The sequence below is a fragment of the Vanessa tameamea genome, chromosome 4 (genome assembly GCF_037043105.1).
Source record: "Vanessa tameamea isolate UH-Manoa-2023 chromosome 4, ilVanTame1 primary haplotype, whole genome shotgun sequence".
NCBI classification, from domain to species: Eukaryota; Metazoa; Arthropoda; class Insecta; order Lepidoptera; family Nymphalidae; genus Vanessa; species Vanessa tameamea.
The window spans coordinates 9886509-9909814 of NC_087312.1; the positions used below are offsets into that span (position 1 = coordinate 9886509).

At 34.6% G+C, this 23306-nt stretch overlaps 2 protein-coding genes across 4 annotated transcripts; one reads left to right on the top strand and one right to left on the bottom strand.

Moving 5' to 3' along the window:
• Nucleotides 1-31: 31 nt before the first annotated feature.
• LOC113394435 (rho-associated protein kinase 2) lies at nucleotides 32-16965 on the bottom strand. Of its 3 annotated transcripts, XM_064220659.1 has the most exons (14): nucleotides 16326-16965; nucleotides 13239-15167; nucleotides 13077-13100; nucleotides 12691-12851; nucleotides 12141-12350; nucleotides 7663-7853; nucleotides 7226-7400; nucleotides 6429-6586; nucleotides 5901-6102; nucleotides 5550-5818; nucleotides 5107-5264; nucleotides 4612-4737; nucleotides 4134-4344; nucleotides 32-3871 (listed from the first exon to the last, which is right to left on the bottom strand). In XM_064220659.1, the coding sequence occupies exons 1-14, from the start codon at nucleotides 16504-16506 to the stop codon at nucleotides 3778-3780; spliced, it is 4089 nt and encodes a 1362-aa protein (XP_064076729.1). In that variant the 5' UTR covers nucleotides 16507-16965; the 3' UTR covers nucleotides 32-3777. The 3 variants fall into 3 exon arrangements, with proteins under 3 accessions (XP_064076729.1, XP_026487540.1, XP_026487534.1); XM_026631755.2 differs by lacking the exon at nucleotides 13077-13100; XM_026631749.2 differs by lacking the exon at nucleotides 13077-13100 and having other exon boundaries at nucleotides 13227-15167.
• Nucleotides 16966-17903: 938 nt separating this feature from the next.
• On the top strand, nucleotides 17904-23279 carry Trf2 (TATA box binding protein-related factor 2). Its single transcript, XM_026631825.2, has 4 exons — nucleotides 17904-18191; nucleotides 19711-20312; nucleotides 22180-22274; nucleotides 22519-23279. The coding sequence occupies exons 2-4, from the start codon at nucleotides 19726-19728 to the stop codon at nucleotides 22776-22778; spliced, it is 942 nt and encodes a 313-aa protein (XP_026487610.1). The 5' UTR covers nucleotides 17904-18191; nucleotides 19711-19725; the 3' UTR covers nucleotides 22779-23279.
• The last annotated feature ends 27 nt before the right edge of the window (nucleotides 23280-23306 follow it).

Genomic DNA, 23306 nt, shown 5'->3' on the forward strand with positions numbered 1-23306 from the left:
GTTAATATTTTAAACTAAATAAAACGATGAATTTTAAAATGTTATTTATTTTTTCACAAATGTAGCACTTATGAGCTAGGCATTAATTTTATGATAAAATTAATAATTTTCTTTACAATATACAAATTCCTTAAAAAATCCATAAAATATTGGTTTATTTGAAAACATATGTACATTATCATAACTATCAATACATATAACATAGTATGTCTAGATGATATGGGAGTGGGCCGTGTAGCTAAGGCACGTGGTATATTAGTATTGCAACAGACGTCGGACGTCGCACACGCAGCGACCTTGTCGCGACGTCGAAACGGAAATGCACCGACAATACGCCGACAGCGCTCCGATGCCGTATTGTCTGCGCACTGCAGTTTGTACTAAGACTATATCAAATTCTAAAGCACATTTAACGAAAGATTCTCCGATTATAATAATTAATAAGCATTAAAAAAATATACCCACTTATCGACAAACAGTAAATGTTTAATGTATTATCATCAGCATTAGATATCTGAGAAGCTAGCTAGTTAGGAACTTACAATTTTAAATTGATAAATAAAAACGTTATGATGTAATACAATAAATAATTTATCATAATGACGATTGTACACTGCTCGCTATTGAAATGATGCTCCAGGGGCAACATTTCGAGAGTATTTTTGTACCACCACCGAGACCATTTCTACTAAATAAAAATACTCCCGAATATGTTTAACAACAATAGAAACCAGCGCAGTAATTATGCATTATAAACATATTATAATTTAGGTACTGAATTAATATTAATGACAAGCATAATTTATTTGTTAACGGAATAACGTTAAAAAAATAATAAATTGCAATTATTTGTATAAATTAAAATTCCAAAATTTCTTTGGCAATAAACAGAAATATCCGAACGTGCGTAACAAATTATTTTTTGGGGTTAACGATGGAATGACGTCACACGAAAGAATGCAATAGCTGCCTAACAAAATAAAATTGAAAAATGCATCTCAAAATATAAGCATATAACTACGATTAATTGCAATTTATAAAACATTTAAGTACGTATATTTAAAATTCGTATGTCAGTTATGTATCGAGTAGAGATTTTTTTCAAACTTAAAACTAGAATATATAAAAGCGATAACTGGTCAAGCGAAATGGTTTAACTCGAGACGACGTAAAACTAAGATAAACAAAAATCAACATAGCTTTGTTGCAGGAATGTTAACAGTTCGTAGAGCAATAATAAACAGCGCATAATAATGTTTAACAAGAACCATTAGTAACAACAATGCGTCGGAGGCCTGTTTCGCTTTAGCACCACGGGTGTTACCTACACACGTCTATTATCACAACTGTCCGAGTTTGAGCCTTCTTCTACCGTTCCGGCGTCTTTCACAATTAGGCCAAATTTTATACAGAAATTAAAACACCAATACCGATATTCGTATGTTTACACTACACTGGTGTTACCGAGAACATTAAGAATATGGACAAGTATTCTTTATCGCGTAGAAGGATTTCAAGCGGTGTCCTGTGTAATAAATGTACTTTCATATCTAGTTTTGTACTTTATTGATCACTTCATTGACTGCATTTTATGACAATCTAACGGTCTTCATTTGTTTTATTGAAAATTAATTATGTAATTCCTACACATAATAAGCTCACATTGGTGTCATTTTACACAACCGTTTTAGGTGACTTCACTAATTATATATTTAAAGTTTATTTAGCTATAATTTGTACATGTTTTATCATAGAGCGAAATTTGGCACCAAGAAATTGAATTTGAAATGAACTTATTAAATCAACTAGTATTTTTAAGCTGAACACATATATTTTGTTGGGTTAATATTTAAAAAATACATACGAATTGCATAAGCAAAGAATGAGTAATTTACTTTCGCAATATTTCGTTTTAACGTCTACAACTTTCTTTGCCTATGGGCTACAATAATCTGAAGGAGACAAAGGGAAGCACATGTGTATCTTATGTTAGGTCAATTGCAAACTCATGTTATGTATTAGTGAGGTTGAGCAAATACCAAGAACTACAAAACATTATGGCACTATACCTCGTTAATGAAGATTGTCAACGCAAACTTACTTAAAATTGGTTCCCTCAGTTGTATAATATTTCGTAAGTACATGAACTTTTACGTTTTCGTGTCTAGTAAACCATTAGTGTTAGCATTAATTTTTACTCTAATCAATTCCGTTTTAGTATTGCTTGATCTTATTTTGTAATATTTTCAAAAAAAGTTATTGAGAGTGTTAACTTTTGTAATTACTGGAATTTGTATTTTTGGCGCAAATATTACACACGCTTCGTTTGGTTTTTCGAACTTAAAACGAAGCTAAAAAGCTTGGAAAATATCGTTTTTTCTTAACGAGCGATTATTGCGCAATTATTTTTTTAAAACACTCCCTACATACGCCACACCATAACGCGGTATTAGTGAACAAACTATACAAGTACAAATATTTTGGTCATTACTAACAAATACCTTCGGGACCTCGTATAACGTTGTGAAAATTTCATATCTTTGCAATACATCTTACTACTAACAACACTTGGTTAAAATTGTCTCATTCTAGTCTCATCGTAATTGACTGGAAATTACTGGAATGGCTTCTTTTAGCTAATATTAACTGTTTGTAAGTATAAAAAGTAATTTTATACAAATTTGAAATATCCTTAATTTACTGAAAACTGAATTGTATCAATCTACTGTGAAGTCCCGCACCAGCGATGTTGTCGTTTGAAATTATTCGAAAACAACGACTGTACTCATAAAGTATCTAACATGGTTGCCAATCAGTCGAGCGATACCCAAACAGAGCGCGCCTAAAAGCGTTTAACGATTCATTAATATTTCGCGATCTACTTAAAAGCAAATCTATCGCACCAAAGTCACGACAGAACTCCGCCGCCTATTAACGCGTAACAAAATTATATTACAAATTAAAATATAATATCAACACAATGTAACTACATAATATGTACACGTTGAAACTGATCGAAAATGAAATTATTAAAACTTTGTTACATCGATAATAATGGAGACTTATCTATTAGCACATATTTCTTGTCAGTTTCAAAATATAATAAGAGTCACGTAACAAGAAAGCATGTGCGATCTCTCTTTTCTCACTAAACCGCTTTTAATGCATTCACTAATTAAATAATTATTGATTACGTTCGTTGGCAAATTTTTATTTCAAATTCAATCATTATTTTATTCACTTACATGTCCCTTATCGAAACGACAACAGCGACAGCGACATTCAATTGAAACCAGACAATTGAAGCACACTTTTTTGAAAGACATTTTTCTAAATCATTTTTTTTTTTCTAATAAGTACAAAATTTAAGGGGTTATGTCATTGCAATGATGCCAATACTTATTGTTAGTCAAAATATAAACGAGACTAGCGAACATTATATTAAGTATTATAGATTTTATTTCACTTAATAATTGTTGTCTGAAATTCTTCAACTGGCTAAAAACACACCTAAATATTTTTATTCATTTTAAATTGAATATAAAATAAGTGTGATATAAAAGGAATATTAAAATTCAAATTTCGAAAAATGGGTTTATCGTATGGATGTAACATTTCGATGATGACATGATTACCGGTACGACGTCAAGACCAGGCGTGAATAAGATGCAAATGTAGGTATTCGATTCTCTGTCATAAAATATATGCCAGAGATCCCTTTTCCTGGGGAGATAAATATCCGGCGATATTTGATGGTAGCGCAGCGCCCCGTGCGCGTCACTGCCGCGGGAGCGACGCGTTGGCGGGCAGCGTGGAGCTGCGCTGCGACGCGTTCATGTAGGCCGCCTTCAGGTTCGAGCGCATGGAATCTCTGAAAAATAAAAAGATTAACGTTTAATATCACCGCTAACGACTCGCCCCATAGCGACTGGCAAATATTATTATCATTTTTATAAAAAAAAACTGCATTTATCTTCAAGTCAAGTCGCACATCATTATAATAGCATACCACGAATACAAGGTGTGCGGTACAAGCTCGTACAATCTCTATTTTTGACAGGACTAAAAATAACATACAAGTTTACGAGGTCACGAGGCAAGCGAGAAAGAAAATTCAGCTCGTTCATAGAGACCTAGGCGACAGCTTGGTGTGGTCGTGGTTGGTGTGCGCGGCGCGGTACCCGTAGCGCTGCACGCGCCGCGCCAGGCGCGCCACCCAGCGGCGCTGCTCCGGCGCGGCGGGCGCCAGCAGCAGCAGCTCGCGCGCGCGGTCCGCGTGCAGCTTGCACGCCGCCACGCCCTCGCCCTCCGACACGTGCTCCGCGTGGATCTTCATGCGGCAACCTGCAGCGCGCCGACTTACATTATACCGTCTGTAGTCTGTACGGATTGCGCGCCTGCGCAACCGTTGGAGGAGATTTACCACGAAATGTAATCGGTCGGTACATTTCAGGAGATGAGGAGATTTAGTGGGTCTTCTCAGACATTTCAAATCCAAAGTTATAGGTACCCTCCTGTAGTAGGAGTTATTCGGAGATTCGCTTCACATGGACAGAGGGATAGGACAGATGAGTGGGGACTTTCCATTGAAATGATCACGGAATGACTTACGCCGACACTCGTAAGCCTGCGGCGGACGGAACATGTGCCACAGCGGACGCGTGCACACCTCGCACGCGGTGGGGATGTGGTACGTGATGCTGACCAGGTCGTGGCCCTTGTGTTGGACTGTGTTTCCTGAAATAAGTAGAATATAATATTATAGCATGTATTATACATAAAATCGATTTCTTGCTAAAAAAAAAAGAATAAAACCAGAAAGAAAAATCGATCTATTATTGATTTTTAAGGTTTTACTTTAACTAAACAATATAATAATGTTTAAAAAACGATCTAATCATTAAATATTAAGGATTTACCAAATTTTGAAAAGGAATTTTCAAATTTACTTTTGCTAAACTGTCAAATGATTAAGAAATTGTATTTCATTATAACTATAAAAAAAATTAATATTCATGCGAAAATATTCCTACTAATCCCATTCAACTAACTAGTACATCATCGACCATGCAAAGTGCAAAGTCAGTGACCCGGCAGTGTACCCACCGGCGTGGTCGGCGCCGTCGGCGGGCTGGTCCTGCGCGTCGCCCGGCCGGCGCGCCTCGCCCTCGCCCGCGTACAGCAGCTGGAAGATGCGCGGGATGTCCTTCGCGTCAGCGCGGATCACGTCGCCCTGCGTCACCGACCGCACGTGGAACACTTTGCTGCGATGTGAACATAAAATGTTGTGAATATTACTATTGTATATAATATAATATAGTACTATATATGTATTTAGTAGGCTATTTTAATATAATATATTTAAATACTTCAAAATCCAACGTCAATACACATATCCGATAAAATAAAGTAATAATACGAAATAATGAAAGAACTATATAATTTACCTGAAATAAAACACATAAAAGACAACGGAAAAGGACTAAATAAACCATATGTATATAGAATACGTAAGTATAACATTATTTAAAACAAATAAAAAAAAGTACCTCAAATCCAATATCATGACTGGATCTGTAGTGTTCTGCTTATCGTTCTCGGTGTTGTAGAAGATAATTTTCTTAGAGGAGACGACGACATACTGTTTCTTCCAGCCATGCCTGCGTATGTTCTGCTTGAAGGGCACTGAGAGCCAGCCCTCTAGGGTCTGTTCCGTCTCGCCGTCCTCCGCGTCGGCGGACGACTGCGAGGCGGTCTCGCTTGTTAACGCAGCTAACTTTTCTTTAAGCTGTTCGATTTCTACGTCTTTGCTATCCACCTACAATATAAAAAGCAAAATAGTATCATGTGTACACTTCAATTGCAGCTTTGTGAGTATATATGTATATAGTTGTACAAACCTCCATGGCGAGCCGAAGTCTCGTCTGCTGCTCCTCAAGCAACTGCTGCTGCGCATCCTGCAGATCTCGCTGCAGTTTTGCGATGTGCTGATCTGATTTCTCCTTCTCCCGCGTCAACTCTTGCTGCAACTTGCGGTAGTCCTTGTCCTTGCGCACTGACATCTTGCTCTTGTTTTTCGTTGAGGCAGGATTCATATCTTTTCTGTTAACAAAACCAAGGTTTATGTTGAAACTTCAAATAAATTCAATATAATTTTTATTGTAATAAATTATACTAAAAATATTATAAAGGTCATGTTCGTGGTTGTTTCCATTCTATTGTTTGTTATGGAAATTTGGTTTAATTATTTTTTAAGAGTGAATCATGGAATTTTCATATTTTTCCCTTGTATATAGTTCTAACAGTAAATGTTTTTAAAGAAATTAAGTAAGTGTAAACATTTCGACGATTACTAGTTATAATCAGAGTATCAATCTTAAACACACACAATAACACTTTTTTTTTAAATAATGTTACAAAATAAATACCTGTTCATAATCTCAGCCAATTTGTTGACGGCTTGCTGCTTGAGCATGATCTCGGAGTTGAGCTTCTTGTTGAGGCGGTCGACGTCCTCCTGCAGCCGCTGCATGGTCGCCAGCCGCTCCGCCAGCGCCGTGCCGCTGCGACGCAGCTCATCCACTTCCTGCACACGACGCATAAAATTATATCCATTTCTACAATATATATCGAATCGAAATCTGCGAATCGCTTTGGCAGCATATGAGAGCATATTAGCTTGAATTGTATGTGTAAAAAGAATGTGATATCAATAATTAACTATAATAGTATAATATATTTTTATTTATTACTCGGGTTGTAGCCATTTTATTACTAACGACATTTCGATAGAGTCGTATCTACCGTGGTTCATGATCAATTTTGTATTCGTGGCCGATGTTTGACTAACTAATGGTCAGTTTGTGAAATACTTTTAATGACAACTTATTGATTAGTGAGTGTCATCGGTTCGATGACTTATAAAAGTGCGTTATAACATATTCTTTCATTCATATCCCTTTAAAATTAAAAGTTGTAAATATTTTTGGCCAACTATTTCCATTCGACAAAATTATTACACTTTATTAATAAATATAATTATAAAAATCAATATCTGACTCTGTTTCGGTTTGACAAGGCTCATCTAGCTGGACATTATGAAACTGCGATCATGATTAATATAAAATACTTTTTCCTGTTATAACTCGAGTAACGAGCATTTTAGTACAATAAACATCGAATGTGCTATCTCATAAGGCGCCGAGTAAGTGTGTATGTGCGAGACCTTCCGCTGCAGGTCGATGGTGGCCCTGTTCTCGTGGTCGCGGTCGCGCAGGCCCTGCAGCAGCGCGTCGCGCGCCGCCAGGTCCCCGCGGTGCTGCGCCAGCGCGTCGCGCATCTCCAGCTCCTTCATCGTCTTCTCCTTCTCCAGCTCGCCCACCGTCTCCTCCGCTATCGACCTGCGCGCGATCGACGTCTTAGTGTTTCAACTTACTTCCCATATCACCCTACCTTGTGATTTTCGAGTAAACTTGAAAATTATTGCAAAAAATATATACATTTTTGTAAATTTGAAATTTAAAATACTAATATCTCATTTAAATAGACGTAATGATGTTTAGTTCGTTTAAAACTTAATCAACTCTTTCTTTTATATCAGTTGATCGATAAGAGATCTGAAATGACAAAATGTTGATGATAATGATAAAGCGTAAATGATACCTAGCGATGGCTTCCGAGTCGGCGCGCGCGATGGCGAGCTGCAGCTGGTGCATGAGGCTGGCGCGCTCCTGCTCGAGGTCGCGAGCTGCGCGCGTGCTGTCCTCCAGCTGCGCGCGCAGCTCGCTCGCCTGCGTGCGGTACACCACGCAGTAATGCTGCTCGTTCTCCAGCTGAGATCGTAACTCCTCGCTCTGAAATAAGAGTAAAGTTAATTAACATCTTACGGTTTTTTTTGTTGGTAATTGTATGGCAACAGATCGAATGGGTCAGCCGGTTCGAATTAATTATCAATCATTGCTAGTTGATACATCCATCTTCGCGATGAACTGTTCATCGCACCGTCAATATGCCGCCAAATAAGAGGAGACTAAGGTAAGAAGTTCCCTGCGCCTGTCATTACACTGGCTCACCCACTTTCTAAATCGAAGCACAACAAAACAAGATATTGCTGTTTGACGGTACAATTTAGCAAATCGAGTGGATGCTACCGATTGAGTCGAGCTTGAACAAAGCCCTACGACTAGGAAAAGTTTACTTCCTCCTCGTCAATATAGCTCGCTTACTCAATAACACGCCTATAATTAAATTAATCATAACGATAAGCGATGCTTGCCTTATATAATAACATAACATAAAACATAACATAATCAGCCTGTAAATTTCCCACTGCTGGGCTAAGGCCTCCTCTCCCGTTGAGGAGAAGGTATGGAGCATATTCCACCACGCTGCTCCAATGCGGTTTGGTGATGATATAATACAAAAAAGATATTTTCTTTTTTTATATACATTATGACTAATCTGTATTCATAGCTATGTGTAAATGTATTATAAATAAGCATAATGAAAACACTAAATTTTAAGGGCAGTGACCAGGTACATAATAACATCGAAATATATTACTTTCACATATATAAAAACCTATAATTCAATGAAACATAAGGTCGAGATCTTTATATATTCATTAACACTGAAGTAATATTATAGTGGAAGCTGTTTATATTACTATCAGAGCAAATAAAAAAGAACGCTAATTACGTGCAACTTTCCATTTAGTATTTTAAAATTAATTTGGGAAAATGTTCAAACATAAACTAAATTTGTTAACCGTTACTTCATGACCGCTCGACGGCTAACACCGGGTTTATCGAGGCGTGACCATCTCGACTCAAATAAAGCATCAAAATGTATTTCTTGTTTTTTTAGGATTAGTCTTTATTAGCGCTCGACTCTCGTGTATGTGTGACTCATTCATATTTTAAATTTTTAAACTAGTATCAACGACAAAATTGTTTTGACAAAATATTCATAAGCCACCGGATATATTTATGTGACAACCGCATAATGCAAATTAAGTAACACTCGTAAAACCTTATGTAACAAATTTTACATCTCAGATTGTTGCACGTTGGGTGAAAGATATTTAATGACTGAATTATAATCACAATAACATATATATACATTTCTATTTAGGACATTTGTTACTCGATATACCTACTGTACTTTGTTATGATAATCGTATCATTCACGCACGTTTATACGTTTTATATATTTAGTTTTGATCGCATCAGTAATTGAAAACCATATTTAAAGGCTATAGTGACTAAACTTGATTCAATAAAATGACAACTGGTTGAGGAAGAGCAGGAAATAAAACCAAGCAAAATATTCCATAAATGAAGTTATGCAATAATCCTAGCTTTTTATGGACCTGTCCACTCGCCTAGTATTAGCTTTAATAACATTAATAAACTCTAATATAAGTAGGATTCACGATATTTCTTAATAAAAACACAATTTTATGCAATAGAGGATAGCTAACGCAACTTGTAGATAGTACGGAATTTCAATACAACAAACGAATACATAAATATTTGTTAGGGTTTTTTTAAGAAACTATTGCAGCTGGTTTTTTCCGTGGACAAGGAAGTAGACAGTTTTTGATTTACAGTATTACCTAAATCTGAAATTTTACAAACATGTTAGTTGACACTGTGTGTGGTTATTTAAAAAAAAAAAGTTTTTAAAGATTTATTTATTATAATCAAACGGCTTGATTCTTTCAATGATATTATTTTGCTGACAATTTGCGATTTTAGATTAAACCTAATTCAAATGACAAAATGCATAAAATCCCATGGTAAAAATTATATACAAAAAGAATCTTCAAGTACGAACGTGAAAGAAAAAGTAAACTCGAACACTAACACGATAAAGAATATTATTTGATGCAGATAATACAATAGATATACACACAATACTTATATTCAGTTATTTTTTTTAAATCAAAATATAAAAAATAATATATCATGAACCTTATCAATTGAAAACGTATAGATTTCAATAAAACCGTGGAAATTTTGTGTTAGTTTAATTTGTGTTATTGATGTATCTGTTTATGTGTTATATGTTTGTGTATCAATAGCATGTCTCGACGGTTACTGGTAAGAACACATTGATATCGGTTCTACGAATGTTTATCTTTATTTTCTGGGCGCATCAATCGAGCTTCTGTTTAAGTAAGATAAAATATTTAAAATTACTCTAGGCAACTCTGTTACACTACAACAATATCAATTTCATTTGTATTTTAATTAATTACATACAACTTAAATATTATTCAAAGTAAACTCATTTATACGGCTATTAATTGGTATAGTGGTCACGATTTCAGTATTTGATCCCACTTATGATTACTGTATTGTTTGAGTCGTTGGTCGTATTTTTTTTATCAAATTGTTAATTAAAAAAGTAGCGCGTGTAAAAAGACCACCTGATGGTAAGTGGTCACTACCGCCCATAGACATGGCAGACAGGCTCACTAACCCTTTAAACTGGAAACCAACAATACTAATACTATAGAAGTATTGCTGCTTGGCGATAGAATATATGATGAGTGGGTGGTACCTACCAAGACGGGCTAATACAAAGCCTTATCACCAAAAATAATAAAATGTAAAATGAATCCTAACTAATGTTATAAATGCGAAAGTGAGTTTGCTTATTATTTATTTGTTACGCATTCACGTCGTAACTATTCGACAGATCATCATTATTAATAAATTTTGCATACACTTTGTAACCCTGTTACATAAAACCTAGCCCGCCCCTCCTATACCGCGGACGGGAATCAGTTACAAAAAAAAATGTCAAAAAACAAAAAAAAACTTATTGAAATAAGTAAGTTATGAAAAATAAATGGCATTTGATGCGCAAGTATCAAATTGAATAGTATTTAGGTTAAATTACAGAGGACTATCGTATCGTGTGACCTCTGTTGTTTTCGTCAGCAGGAACGTAATATGGATGCCCATTTCAATTAGCGCATCTTAATGGACAGTGTTGATAAATTGAACCTAGTTAATTAATTATTATAAATATGACTTTAAACATAATATAGAATATTATTATTTACGTAAACCGTTAGATATTAATTTCACGGCGCTTTCTATGAGTTTATAACGGAACAACGTTTATAATATATATAAGAATAGAATAGAAATACCATATATTTATATTCAACTCTTCTGTACACACTTCAAAAATGTAAATGAAAAAAAATCAGAACTATTGTAAATCATTGTCAATATTACAATATAATTATTTACTTTGTGCATATAGCGCTGTTTGTAAATTTACGATACTTTATTTATTATTTTAACTATTTTATGAATACAATACAAAAAATAGTAAGGTGAAAAAAATGAGCCGTGTGAAATAAGAATGTGATGTCAATGAATGTGGTAATTATAATTGCGTTTATTTTAAAGTCATGGAGTAAGCATTTTCCGGGAACCAGTTTAATGTGATTTTTATAATAATGAAATAAATTCGTAATTTTAACCAATTAATAACATATTCACTAAGAAAAACCACAAAATACGTAATTCCAAGTTTATTTACTTAGAGTCGTACGCGCAGGTGTATCTTATAAGGCATAAGTTTGCTTGTGTGTATGTGAGTGCTCACAATGAGTCATAATGTCGTAATGCCGCGAAGGACAGTCTATTTCGGCGTGATGAGACTATGATTAATTCAGAGAATAGTAAATAAAAGCAATGTGACAACGAAATGCATTGTCAAATAACACGAAGGAAAATTTATTCATACTAGAGTCGAAATTCGACCACAATCATGAAAAACATATATTATATTATGCATTTTCATAAATAGCACATATTTTTTCTGCTTGTCTTTTTTATCGATAACATTTAATATCTACCAACCATAAAATAAAGAGAATAGGTTGACATACAAACTACAAACAGGTACCGGACTGTTATTATAGATTATTATATAATTTTTTTATATATATAAGGTTTCTTAAAAACACCCAAAATATTATGGTGAAATAAAATAGCGATCTTTATCTGGAGATCAATTCTAATAATCAATTTAGACATCTATTGCAATTAAACTTTTGAAACCGTCCATCGAGAATATAACGATTTCAGCCGAAAAGTACACACGGCAGGACTCACCCTGACGTAGTGCATGTCGCGCTCGGCGGCGGCGGCGGCCAGCTTCTCGGACGCGTCGTGCAGCGCCGAGCGCACGGCCAGCAGGTCGCGCGCGCGCGCCTCGCGCTCGGCGTGCGCGGCGCGGCTCGCGGCCTCCGCCGCCGCCGTCTCGGCGCTCGCCGCCAGCCGCGCCGCGCGCTCCTGCTCCAGCGCCGCTTGCAGGCCCACCACCTGCGCACGATTCCTTTACACGCTACTGCCCCGTCGACGTCGGGGAGTCGTTTGTTTCGTTTCGCTTTTTGTAAGTCGTGCAGTAGAACGATTAGAATATAGTTACACTCTTTCGAAACTAAGACTGCAACGCATACCCTGTCTATTCGAAGTAATCGTTCAGTTGCATTGACTATTGGTATTTTACCTTAGAGCGGAACATCAGTAATACAATTATTATAAAACGTTATCTGGTTATCCAACTCCGAATCGAGCTCGCGATGAACCGAACGTTATTGTCATCCTTCGGACTGTTGGGGTTCTTCTCGATCGACTTAATACACAATAAACCCTTGTTAACCTTTTCGCTCTCCTGTCGATGTTCACCCTCCAATTTTTGTAATCGTTGTTGCATTTGTCGATAATCAACACTTAACATAGACATCTGACGATCTTTTTCTTGGGAAACTGAATCGGCACGTTGTCTTGCCGTTTTCTCTTCATTCAATTTGCCTTGTAAAGCTATAGAAAGAAAATAAAAATAATTTAAATAATAACATCCGATTATAGTTAGTATATAATAAGGCTAATCTATTTTATGAATTTACTGCTACTGTCTAAGAGGTCTTAATTTGGTTTTATGCGAGAGATTGAGCGTTATACAAAAATAAGATAATAATTTAAAAACTACACAAATTTAAATATGTATAAATAAATATTATGGATTTAATAGCAAAATTGACAAACCTGTCAAGATTTTTTCCAACGTTCCTGATGCATGCAAAACAATAACATAATGGTTTTTTAATCTTACTACACATAGCATACATTGAATAAAACGGGAAATAGCCTTTTCTAAGATTACATAGATTAAATATTTCTAAATGGAATACATACGAAAATGCTCACCCTTGACCAGCTCCAAATTGGCTTCTTGTTTAGAAAGCAATTGGGAGCGCTGCGTCTCTTGATGAGCTCTTAGTTCTTGCTGGTACATGTGCTGTGAAGTTCTCAGATCGTGAGCCATCGAGGCATACTCCTTTTCCAAAGAAGAAACACGTTCCGAAAGTTGCCGATTGTCAGTCATGATTTGTCCTAATCTTGTTGATGATCGCTCCAGCTCAGCATGAGCAGCATTCAACCGACTAGTTGCTTCAGCTACCGAAGCCTCCGCCCTTTGTTTAGCTGCCTTTACAGACCCGAGCTCCTCTGACAAAGTGCTACACTCTCTTTCGAGAGTGTCCCTCTGTGCTCGTAAGCTTGCCATGGTACCGTCGCTAACCGCAGCAGCTGCGGCTTGGGCTGCACTCAGTTCCGCCGCTTGCTTACGTGATTTAGCTGCGGCTTCGGATTCTTGTTTTAACTTTTCCCGCATTTCTGTCAATTGTTTCTCTAACGCATTGATTTTTTCGTTATATATCTGTAAATTACTCATTTCTTTTGCTCTCTTACTCTGCTCTTCTTCTAAACGACGTTTAACATCACTATAATTTAATTCGGCTTTTCTTCTGGAATCTGCCTCTATTTCAGCCTTACGTTGAATTTCTTTAAGATCATGTTTAAGGAGTGCCAACTCTTTATCAGTATCGGCTATAATTTTTTGATTTCTAATTTCTCTCTGTGAAATTTCGTCCAATTGAGTACAAAGCAGTACTTGCCTGTCTTCAAGTTTACGTCGTCCATCTCTTTCTCTTTCTAATAATTTTTCTAACTGCAATATTGCCTCAGACCCAACGTTGTTTATGTGATTATTAGATATCGTATCAACAACATCAGCAGGCTTTAGTCTACCTCCACAAAGTTGATAATCACCATTATATGTGAATCCTACAAATGGTAAATGATTGCCGACAAACGCTTTAGGAACAGGAAATGATTCATCTAAAGCATCGGACTTTTCAATATCGTCAAAATTTCTTGTGTCATCATCACTGGATAGTTCGGGTACAACTGGAGGAATAGAGTCCCTCAAGTTATCGAAACTCCACTGGTCATTAATAAAGAAAGGATGTTGTTTTATTTCATCTACACTATTCTTTCCAAGTCTTTTTACTCTATCAGTTAATAGGCCCCTTATCAATGATTTCGCTTCTTTTGATATTTCTACATCATCAGGAAATTGTAAAGAATTTCTGTGATCCATTATTTTCCCATACGTTCCAACTAAACTATCAGCATAAAAAGGTGGATCACCAATTAACATCTCATATAAAAATATTCCCACAGCCCACCAATCACATTCACGGCCATAAACGCCTTCTCCATTTTGAGATTGTAATACCTCAGGTGAAATGTAATCTGGAGTACCTACAGCATTACTAGCTCGAACCAGGCCATCAGGTCCCATTCTCATGCAAGTGCCGAAATCTGCTAACTTCAAATGTCCATATTTGTCAATGAGCATATTGTCTGGTTTAACATCTCTATGAACAAAACCCATACCATGGATAACATTGAGTGCAAGTACAATTTCCATAGTATAAAATTTCGCCCATTTTTCTGGTATATCATAATTAGACATGAGACTTACAAGATCGCCACCAGGCATGTAATCCATTACCATATACAGATATTTATGGTCTTGAAAAGCAAAGTGAAGTTTAAGGATCCATTCAGAATTAGCATGAGCCATTATATGTCTTTCTTCCCAAAAAAATGTTGAATCTGATCTTTTAATCATTTCCACTTTACTAAGGAGTTTCATGGCAAATACCTGATGTGTGGATTTATGTCTGACTAGTTGAACTTCACCGAATGCACCTCGACCTATTACTTTAATCAGGTCAAAATCAGCTGCTTTCATACGCAAATCAATGATATCAGATGCAAACTCTTCATCTGCAACAAACTTTTAGAATTAAGTACACATAAATTATAATCACAATACAATAGTACTTTAGCATAGTCAAAAATAATACCAATATTAAATGTCTGAGTGCTAAAGACCAATTTCTTCTAAAATATATATTTTGTGAAGAGAACATTCAGTAACATAAATATGTTATTAAATGATCAATTTAATTTTTTTCTAATTATAAGACATGGTTTTAATATTAAATTATCCAAGTTTATTGTTTATTACCAATTTATGTGATTTGATGATTTGACCATAATTCAATATAGCATAATCTATGTTACTTAAACAAAATAGGTTTGTTATATGAGATGTTATACACAATTTTTACTTACATAAATAAGTTGAAGAAAAAACAACATTACTTATTGAGAGAATTTAGACCAAGGAAAAGAGTAGAAAATAGTTCGTCTAAAATAAAATAAAATTGTACTTGTTATACCGATAAAAAGAGTGAATAATGGTTATTTTATATTACAGCAATGTTAATTGAAATATTATTAAAGATTGTTGTTATGTTCATGACGTTTGTTTACATTAATTTATTTTATAATATATTTCAGCATATTATGTTGATTTGCAAGTGCAAGTGCAAATAAAACATAACATAAGGTGAAATAATCTAAAGGAATTAATGTTCTAGAGGATACTTTTAATTAAAGTGGTCTCAAATGTACACATATTCTGCATGTTAAGCAAAAATTATACAATTGTATGTGACTTGTAACATTAAATAAGTTTACTAATTATCTGTCTAATGTAATTAATCAGTAATTATAATGTGAATTGATTTTACATATCTTTCCATCAGAGCAATGTCAAGGTTTATTTTGATAATAGTATTATTTTGTTATTAGTCAACATTAAAAATATTTTTCTTTAATATTTACTATTTGTACAAATTGCTTTTGTATAAAATTATTATTTTCAAATTGGAATTTGAAAGTGCTATCCTGCTTTTCATTTTATAGTAAAATAATTCCTTAAACCTCTGATTAACAATTTGCTAATTGCATATCTATGAAAAAATAGGAAAAACATCAATAACTTGTACCTTTATTTTAAATTAGAGTAAGCATTTTTGTATATATTTAGAAGTTTTTTTGTCTATAAAATTTTAATATACTCATAAAAATACTCACATCGGCTTGTATAGGCTTCGACATTTTTCATTCGACGAATGGCCGGGTGATCGCAGTCAGAGACGAGTGCAGTGACAGTGTCAAGCAGGCAGTCCACGTTGCCGGTGGAGCGAGGATCACAAAGTTTCTCCTCCAGCGCACGAAGACGCCGCAAGCGTTCCTCATCTTTTACCGTCTCCATACTGAACCCTGGGTCTGATTCTATCGGCCACTAAATACCACCGTACATTCTCCTGATAGGCACTACGAATGGGAACACCACTCTCATTACGACACATCAACAAGTTTATTGTCTCGTTATTTGCACTATCCAGCACTCCCTAACATACTATACAATAAGAAACTTATGTTTCATTATCAAAAAATTACTTGCTTTAGCTCAGAATGACAGCAGATAAAGGTGGTTCTCACAACAAAGCATATGCACGTTTGCAAACATAACCGATTGATTGTAGTTGTTTAGCGCATTAAATTTACTTTTAGTAGTTTTATTTCACTTATTTTCGATACTAATTGGCACAAAATTAAAAATAATGTAAATTAACGTATTAATAAAAACCGCTTGATTGATGAACGATGATCGAACAATAATCTGAAGTTGGCAAAACATCGCAGGATTGCAATGGCGACTTGTAGTGTGAAATTCACAAACTTCGAAGACAGTTTAAAAATAATATTAAATAACTTATAAAAAAACTGATTGACCTACCGATCAGCTACCAAATGTTTCTGTTACTAAACAATAATTAATATTATATTATTTTAATTTAAAAGTAATAGTTACAAATACATTTAAAAAAACTTATTATTGTACACTTTAAACTAATTACAAGAATGAGGCTTTATTTTACTTATAACGCTGTTATTGAAAATAAAAAACATTTTTTAGTTTTTTCACCCAAACGAATTTCCTCATTTTTTTTGCAATCATTAAATTTTATACCTACTAAGTAATATAAATGATATGAGTAACAGGTATAATTATAAATGTATTCAATATATTAACTTTTTTTTAGTTCGTCCGTTTAAACTGTATTAGCCTAAGATTTTAAAATGAAACAATAAAAAAAACATTATCGTATGAAAATTACTTTAAAAACTTTCCTCTCGTTGCTTGCCTCTTTACATTTTTATTTTCAATATTTTAGTTATTATATTATTAAAGCTATTATTATAAGCATGAAAAGAAGGAAACATAAGTCTCATTTGAGTCTCAATTGCGCATTGCATAATTATAATGTAAGCTATAAGATTTATAGTTTATATATACACTTAATTTTTAAATATTATGAAAATATTTTTGAAATAGTATACTCCTCCTAAATTTTTAAGGATTTATAGTTTGTAAATAAGCTTGAGACGAATTTTTTGACACCATAATGAAATAAGATTTTTGGAAATTATAATATAAAAAACATCAATGTTCTGAATATATATTAATATTAATAATTAGGCCCTAATTTTGCGCATAATAATTGTAGTTTAGTATTACATATTTCTTTTAACAATGTATCTAAAAAATATTGAAAAAAATCTTCTGTTTCATTCATTCATTTATATATTCTTTTACAACTCGTTCACATGCAGTTGTCGAACGAATGATACCACTTTTGTTCTCGTACGAATAGAACATGGCGGTGCTAGGCAGGATGTGCAAAAGCTTTTAATTTCTGCGCTAACGATTTGCATTTTTGGTTTAATCTTTATGACAACAAAGTTTTTTTGAAAGCTACATTACATGCATTTGTAATTGTGGATTATTTTAACTTTACCAAAGAGTAAAATTTTTGGACCAAGTTGCAATGAAAATTATTACTTCATTGGTGGTATAAAAATAATTGTGACAAATATAGCACTTAATTCCAGGTAAAATATACTTTTAATTGTTATTTATTAAGTTTATAATAGGTAACCAACATTATCAATTTAAGTCATTTATCATCGCAGCATCCGTTGCTTTGTCATTCAGTTTCAGCTGATCCTTACTTGTTCTAGATAACGTTCCATCGGTAGTCTTTTTTGTATTTTAGCATACGAATAATTCTTTATTTTTTTATATTTTTTTGAATGTTACATTTTAAAATTTTAAATTCAGGATATTAGCATGCTTAAGTTTAAATATTTTATCTTTGTATTCTCAATCACGTGTGGTTTAATCTTTATTATGGGGTCAATAACTGCTGACTGTTGCTTATTTATTCATTCATCTCAAATTTAAGGCGAAAAATAATTGTCAACGACCTAAAATAGACTGATAAAGTAGTTGAGCTCTTTGTAGAAGAATAAATTTAACAGTCAGAGGGCGATTGGGTCGTTTTTATAAATGTCGTTTTACACTCCATTATTTCGGATGCTTGTCACATAAGTAGGTGCAAGTGCAATCTGTTTTATTACCTGGTGGTCTGTAGAAGCATAACTATAGCTTGGGGCGTATTGCGGGGGGACGCGAGGGACGAGGACTCGTCCGGCAGTCAGCTGTGCAAGTGTCATGTTGTCGGCGTTGTCGCATCTCGCTACGTCGTGGGAAGTGGCCTAAATTGGTGCCTTTTTTGACTATTCGATTTTGCCAAAGGAGGGCCTAGGAGAGTAATGACCCAGATCCACCAAAGCATTGCAGATTAATAATATATTGATTAGTTTAGAGTGGGTGTTGGCTGTGAATATTCCTTTTAGTTATTGCATTTTTCAATTCTTTGACAAGACAATTATTTTAAACCATTCTGTATAATAATCTTTTATATTAATTAATCATGCAAAACATTTTATTGACTATTCAATCAATATTTCATTTGGATTATTCAAATAAATATATTTTTATTGTGAAAAACTCCAAAGGTTTAAGCGAGTATTGTTTTAAAAATTTCGAAGGTTTATAAATTATGTAAAACAAAACAAGTAAGGACAAGCAATGCAAACTTATTTCTTACCTAATAGTTAAAACTCACAGAACATAGTAATTCTTACATGTGTATGTTTAGTATTGGCTATTGTTGTGTAATCAACAGTTTTCAATAAAGTTCTCTTTATGGTTTGTTTCTGGATACAACTGATAACTGAAACAGCTTAGATTGAATTGCATTAATCAATGTTTCTCCATTTTCTATGATTCATATCCTGTCATTTGATAAGAGTCTATTATTTAAATACAGGCAGATTTGATACTAATATATTAATAGAATTACATTTTTACTGTTAACATATTTAAATACTGTATTCATATTTAAGAAAAAAATTGTAGGCCTACTTACATTAATGAAATACTGTTTTAAAATGAAATTAACTAATAACTTATACAAGTACTAACTACTAGTATATTTGTTTGTTTTATTTTTCAATTTGCTTACATAAATATTTATGTGTTTTATAAGTATATTTTGTTTTTCAGCAAGCCGTGGTGGACATGGCTACGCTTATTCAAGAGAACGGTATCAAGGAGTTGAGTAAAGGAACACATGGAGTTGTTGTGAACCATGGCATGACAACACATGGCGTTCCTAATCACATGGTGCCAGATCATGAATATTGTGAAGCTGGCAAGCCAGAACAACCCCCACAGCAATGTCTCGAGACTGCAGATGCCACAGTACAACAGGCCCCTATGGAAGAAGAGGAAGAAGAAACCCCCGAAATAGACATAATGATAAACAATGTTGTGTGCAGTTTTAGTGTTAAGTGCCACCTAAACTTGAGAGAGATCGCTTTAAATGGTGTAAACGTCGAGTTCCGACGAGAAAATGGTATGGTGACAATGAAACTTCGCCGCCCCTACACAACAGCGTCAATCTGGTCGTCAGGACGCGTGACGTGCACAGGTGCGACCAGTGAGGATCAGGCGAAGATCGCAGCACGGCGATATGCCCGTGCCTTACAGAAATTAGGATTTCAAGTGCGCTTCCGCAATTTTCGTGTAGTCAACGTTCTGGGAACTTGTCGAATGCCTTTTGGTATTCGAATTATAGCCTTTTCAAAGAAATATAAGGAAGCAGAGTAAGTATATGTTAAAGCTTTTTTTGTAATTTTTTTCATTGTCCTAAGTTTCTGAATATTTTTCAACTTCAATAAAGATTCTTATCTCTTCAGTCAGCTTGCTCAGTAGTCATCATCAATAAATCAGTCAAATATCTTTTAGTTTTAGGTAACCAAGCTTAATTTATTTGGTTCAATGTATAACTTTTAAAAATACTGTTACATAATTTATATTGCTACAGAACTCTCTACAGAACTCTTCTTCTATTCTTCAACATAAAATTATTCATAAGTACAAAAGTATTGTGTTGCATGGCTTTTTTTAATTATTTCTGATTATGTGTATTAAACAGTTCATTTTTTTGATTTACTTTTGCTTTATGTCAACAATTTATATCATACGCTACCTAGAAAAGTTATAACATAAAATATAATAAGTACATAAGATGTCACATAAATTAGTATTCTGACAAGCACATTGTCATTGTGCTTATATAATTCATAGTTTGTGTATAGCCTTTATATGTTAAAGCCAGTGAAAGACCTTAATTTCAAAATAGTTTTGATTCAAAATGAATTTCCAAAAAGGTAGGTGTGTATAGATTTACAACCTTTTAAATATTTTACCATGGTAGTGAAATATGTATTCATATTAGTTTCTTCTCAACAAATGCAGACTTCCTCAACGCATCTTTCTTTGCTGAGCAAAATTAACCCTTTCATATATTTATATGAATTCTTAATTATTTAAATTAAAAATAATTTGCAATCACACAAGGCACACCATACGGCTTTGTAAGAATTCTGTTATATTTACACTCTGTCAATAATCATGTATGATTTTTTTACTGTTAAGTGTTTAGGTTAAGTCTGTGGCTTTACCTATGCGAAATTGATAAAACTTTACCTATAGCACATAGCATCACCCCCATTCATGCATAAATAAAATAAGTATCTTATCTCCTTCCCCGGGACTTATACTGTCTGTCTCCATACTAAATTTCACCAATATTGGTTCAGTGGTTTAAGCATGCAACAGACTGAGTTACTTTTGCATTTATAAATATAGATTATACATAGGATAGAAACAAATGAGAAACCTTATTAATTCATTTAGAAATTTAATAAGATAAAAGAAAAGAATAAATGAAATACCTGCTATATGTGTAAAAAAATAATTATTATTATTATCTCACGAGCTACTGTGCCTTCATATAATATAATTTGGTTAATGGAAATATATTATTATGAATTGTATCTAAATAGTTAAATGCTTTGGTTTAGCAATAAGGTTGAAAGTTTAAGTTAAGGTTAAGGTGAAGGTTTCAAGTGAATCTGATTCTATTATTTGTCTATAAGTACTTTTATTTAAAACATAACAGAATCAATTTTCAATAAGTATACCATTCAAATGGTTTGTGTTAATGGTGGCTCATGCATTAGGTAGAATTTTCTACAATTGTATTTACTGTGTTTATAAATTTAGTTGTGGCCAGAGGCCTATTGTTTAAATTTGTGCCTTTGTACATAATCATTGGTCGCAAATAAATGTATGAAACAGATACTGCAATAATTCTCTAGAACTTTTTGTTCATGAATATAGCTTTATAAATTCTTGTGCTTTTGACTCTATGTTGGTGTACATTTTTATTAATTATATTTTTTGCCTTGATTATTCCATGTACTAAAACTCATTGAATTGGGTACACTATTTACTATGTTGTCTGATGCAAAGTTTCAGTTCAGTCATTTGAACTTGTTTATATATATCAAATCATTCAAATCAATTTTCATTATTCATTTTATAAAAAATTGTATGACTGATATGTATAATTGAAATATATTTATGTTTAAATGATTTTTACAATGTTTTTTTATTATTTTACAGTTATGAGCCTGAACTTCATCCAGGTGTGACATACAAACTTTATAACCCTAAAGCGACACTGAAAATTTTCTCTACAGGAGGCGTCACAATCACAGGTACCAACACTTCTTTATTTATTGCTATTCACGATACCCAATATATTTTTTTCATTTGGAATGAGATAATTAATACTTTGAGCATGTCGAAATATTGATATTACGTCATTTGTGGTAATTTAATTTCAAAATTTCTTTATCAATCACCTCTTATCTTAACTTATCGATCGAAAGTAAACTAACCAGTCTGAACTCTAAAAAAAGAATGTAAGTAACCAGTGGAACGTCGGTGTCGTGTGTGCAGCGCGCAGCGTGAACGACGTGCAGTCGGCGGTGGAGCGCATCTTCCCGCTCGTGTACGAGTTCCGCAAGCCGCGCACGGCGGCGGACGAGGAGCTGCTGCGCCAGCGCCGGGCGGCGCGTCGGCCGGCGCCCAGCGCGCCCGCGCCTCGCGAGGTGCCGCGAGAGACGCCCGAGGTGCCGCCCGCGCGCGTGCCGACCGACCCCATGCACCTCGTCACGCTGTCCGACGACGAGGACGCCGACGCAGACGCCTGGGAATGACGCGCCCCGTCCCGCGCCCACCCCCCGCTGTGAAACGACGGACTCTTGTTTGGCATAGAGCGATGACCGTCGGTCGTTAGTGTAACCGCGTGTGAATTGTCGGCGAGCTCTTTTCGGTTCATGCCAAAGATATTTATTAGAGGAGGTGCTTCGCGCTTGTCAACGGACGCCGCCGCCTCGCCGCGCCCGCGGGCCGCTTGTTCTCGGTTCGTTCGCGGACGTATTATGTTCGTGATGCTCCCGTGACCTCTATTAGTATGCGTAGGTACGGTTGATTCGTTTGACTCGTTCGATTCGAAACCAAATTGTCGTAATTGATAAATGATGAGATAATAAATCTCTACCGATACTCAGTCTCGTTTTTTATTTGCCGTTGTGATTGATGATTTCGTAGTGATAATAGCGTTCGCGATAATGATGTAAGGAAGTAATGACTGAATGTTAGGTAGATGTTAGTGGTTGTAAATACGAAAGCTTTAGACATTATACATTTAATTAAAATTTGGTTTGTTTTATTACAACATTAAT

Bases quoted from the DNA above. Each gene is read 5' to 3' on its own strand.
- LOC113394435 (XM_064220659.1), bottom strand. From the start codon at position 16,506: ATGGAGACGGTAAAAGATGAGGAACGCTTGCGGCGTCTTCGTGCGCTG. The intron at 12,351-12,690 runs GTTAACAAGGGT...AATCGTGCGCAG, and splicing joins ATCGACAGGAGAGCGAAAAG to GTGGTGGGCCTGCAAGCGGC. The intron at 6,103-6,428 runs GTATTTATTTTG...TTTTGTTAACAG, and splicing joins TTGGCTGAGATTATGAACAG to AAAAGATATGAATCCTGCCT.
- Trf2 (XM_026631825.2), top strand. From the start codon at position 19,726: ATGGCTACGCTTATTCAAGAGAACGGTATCAAGGAGTTGAGTAAAGGA. The intron at 20,313-22,179 runs GTAAGTATATGT...ATTATTTTACAG, and splicing joins AAGAAATATAAGGAAGCAGA to TTATGAGCCTGAACTTCATC. The intron at 22,275-22,518 runs GTACCAACACTT...TCGTGTGTGCAG, and splicing joins AGGAGGCGTCACAATCACAG to CGCGCAGCGTGAACGACGTG.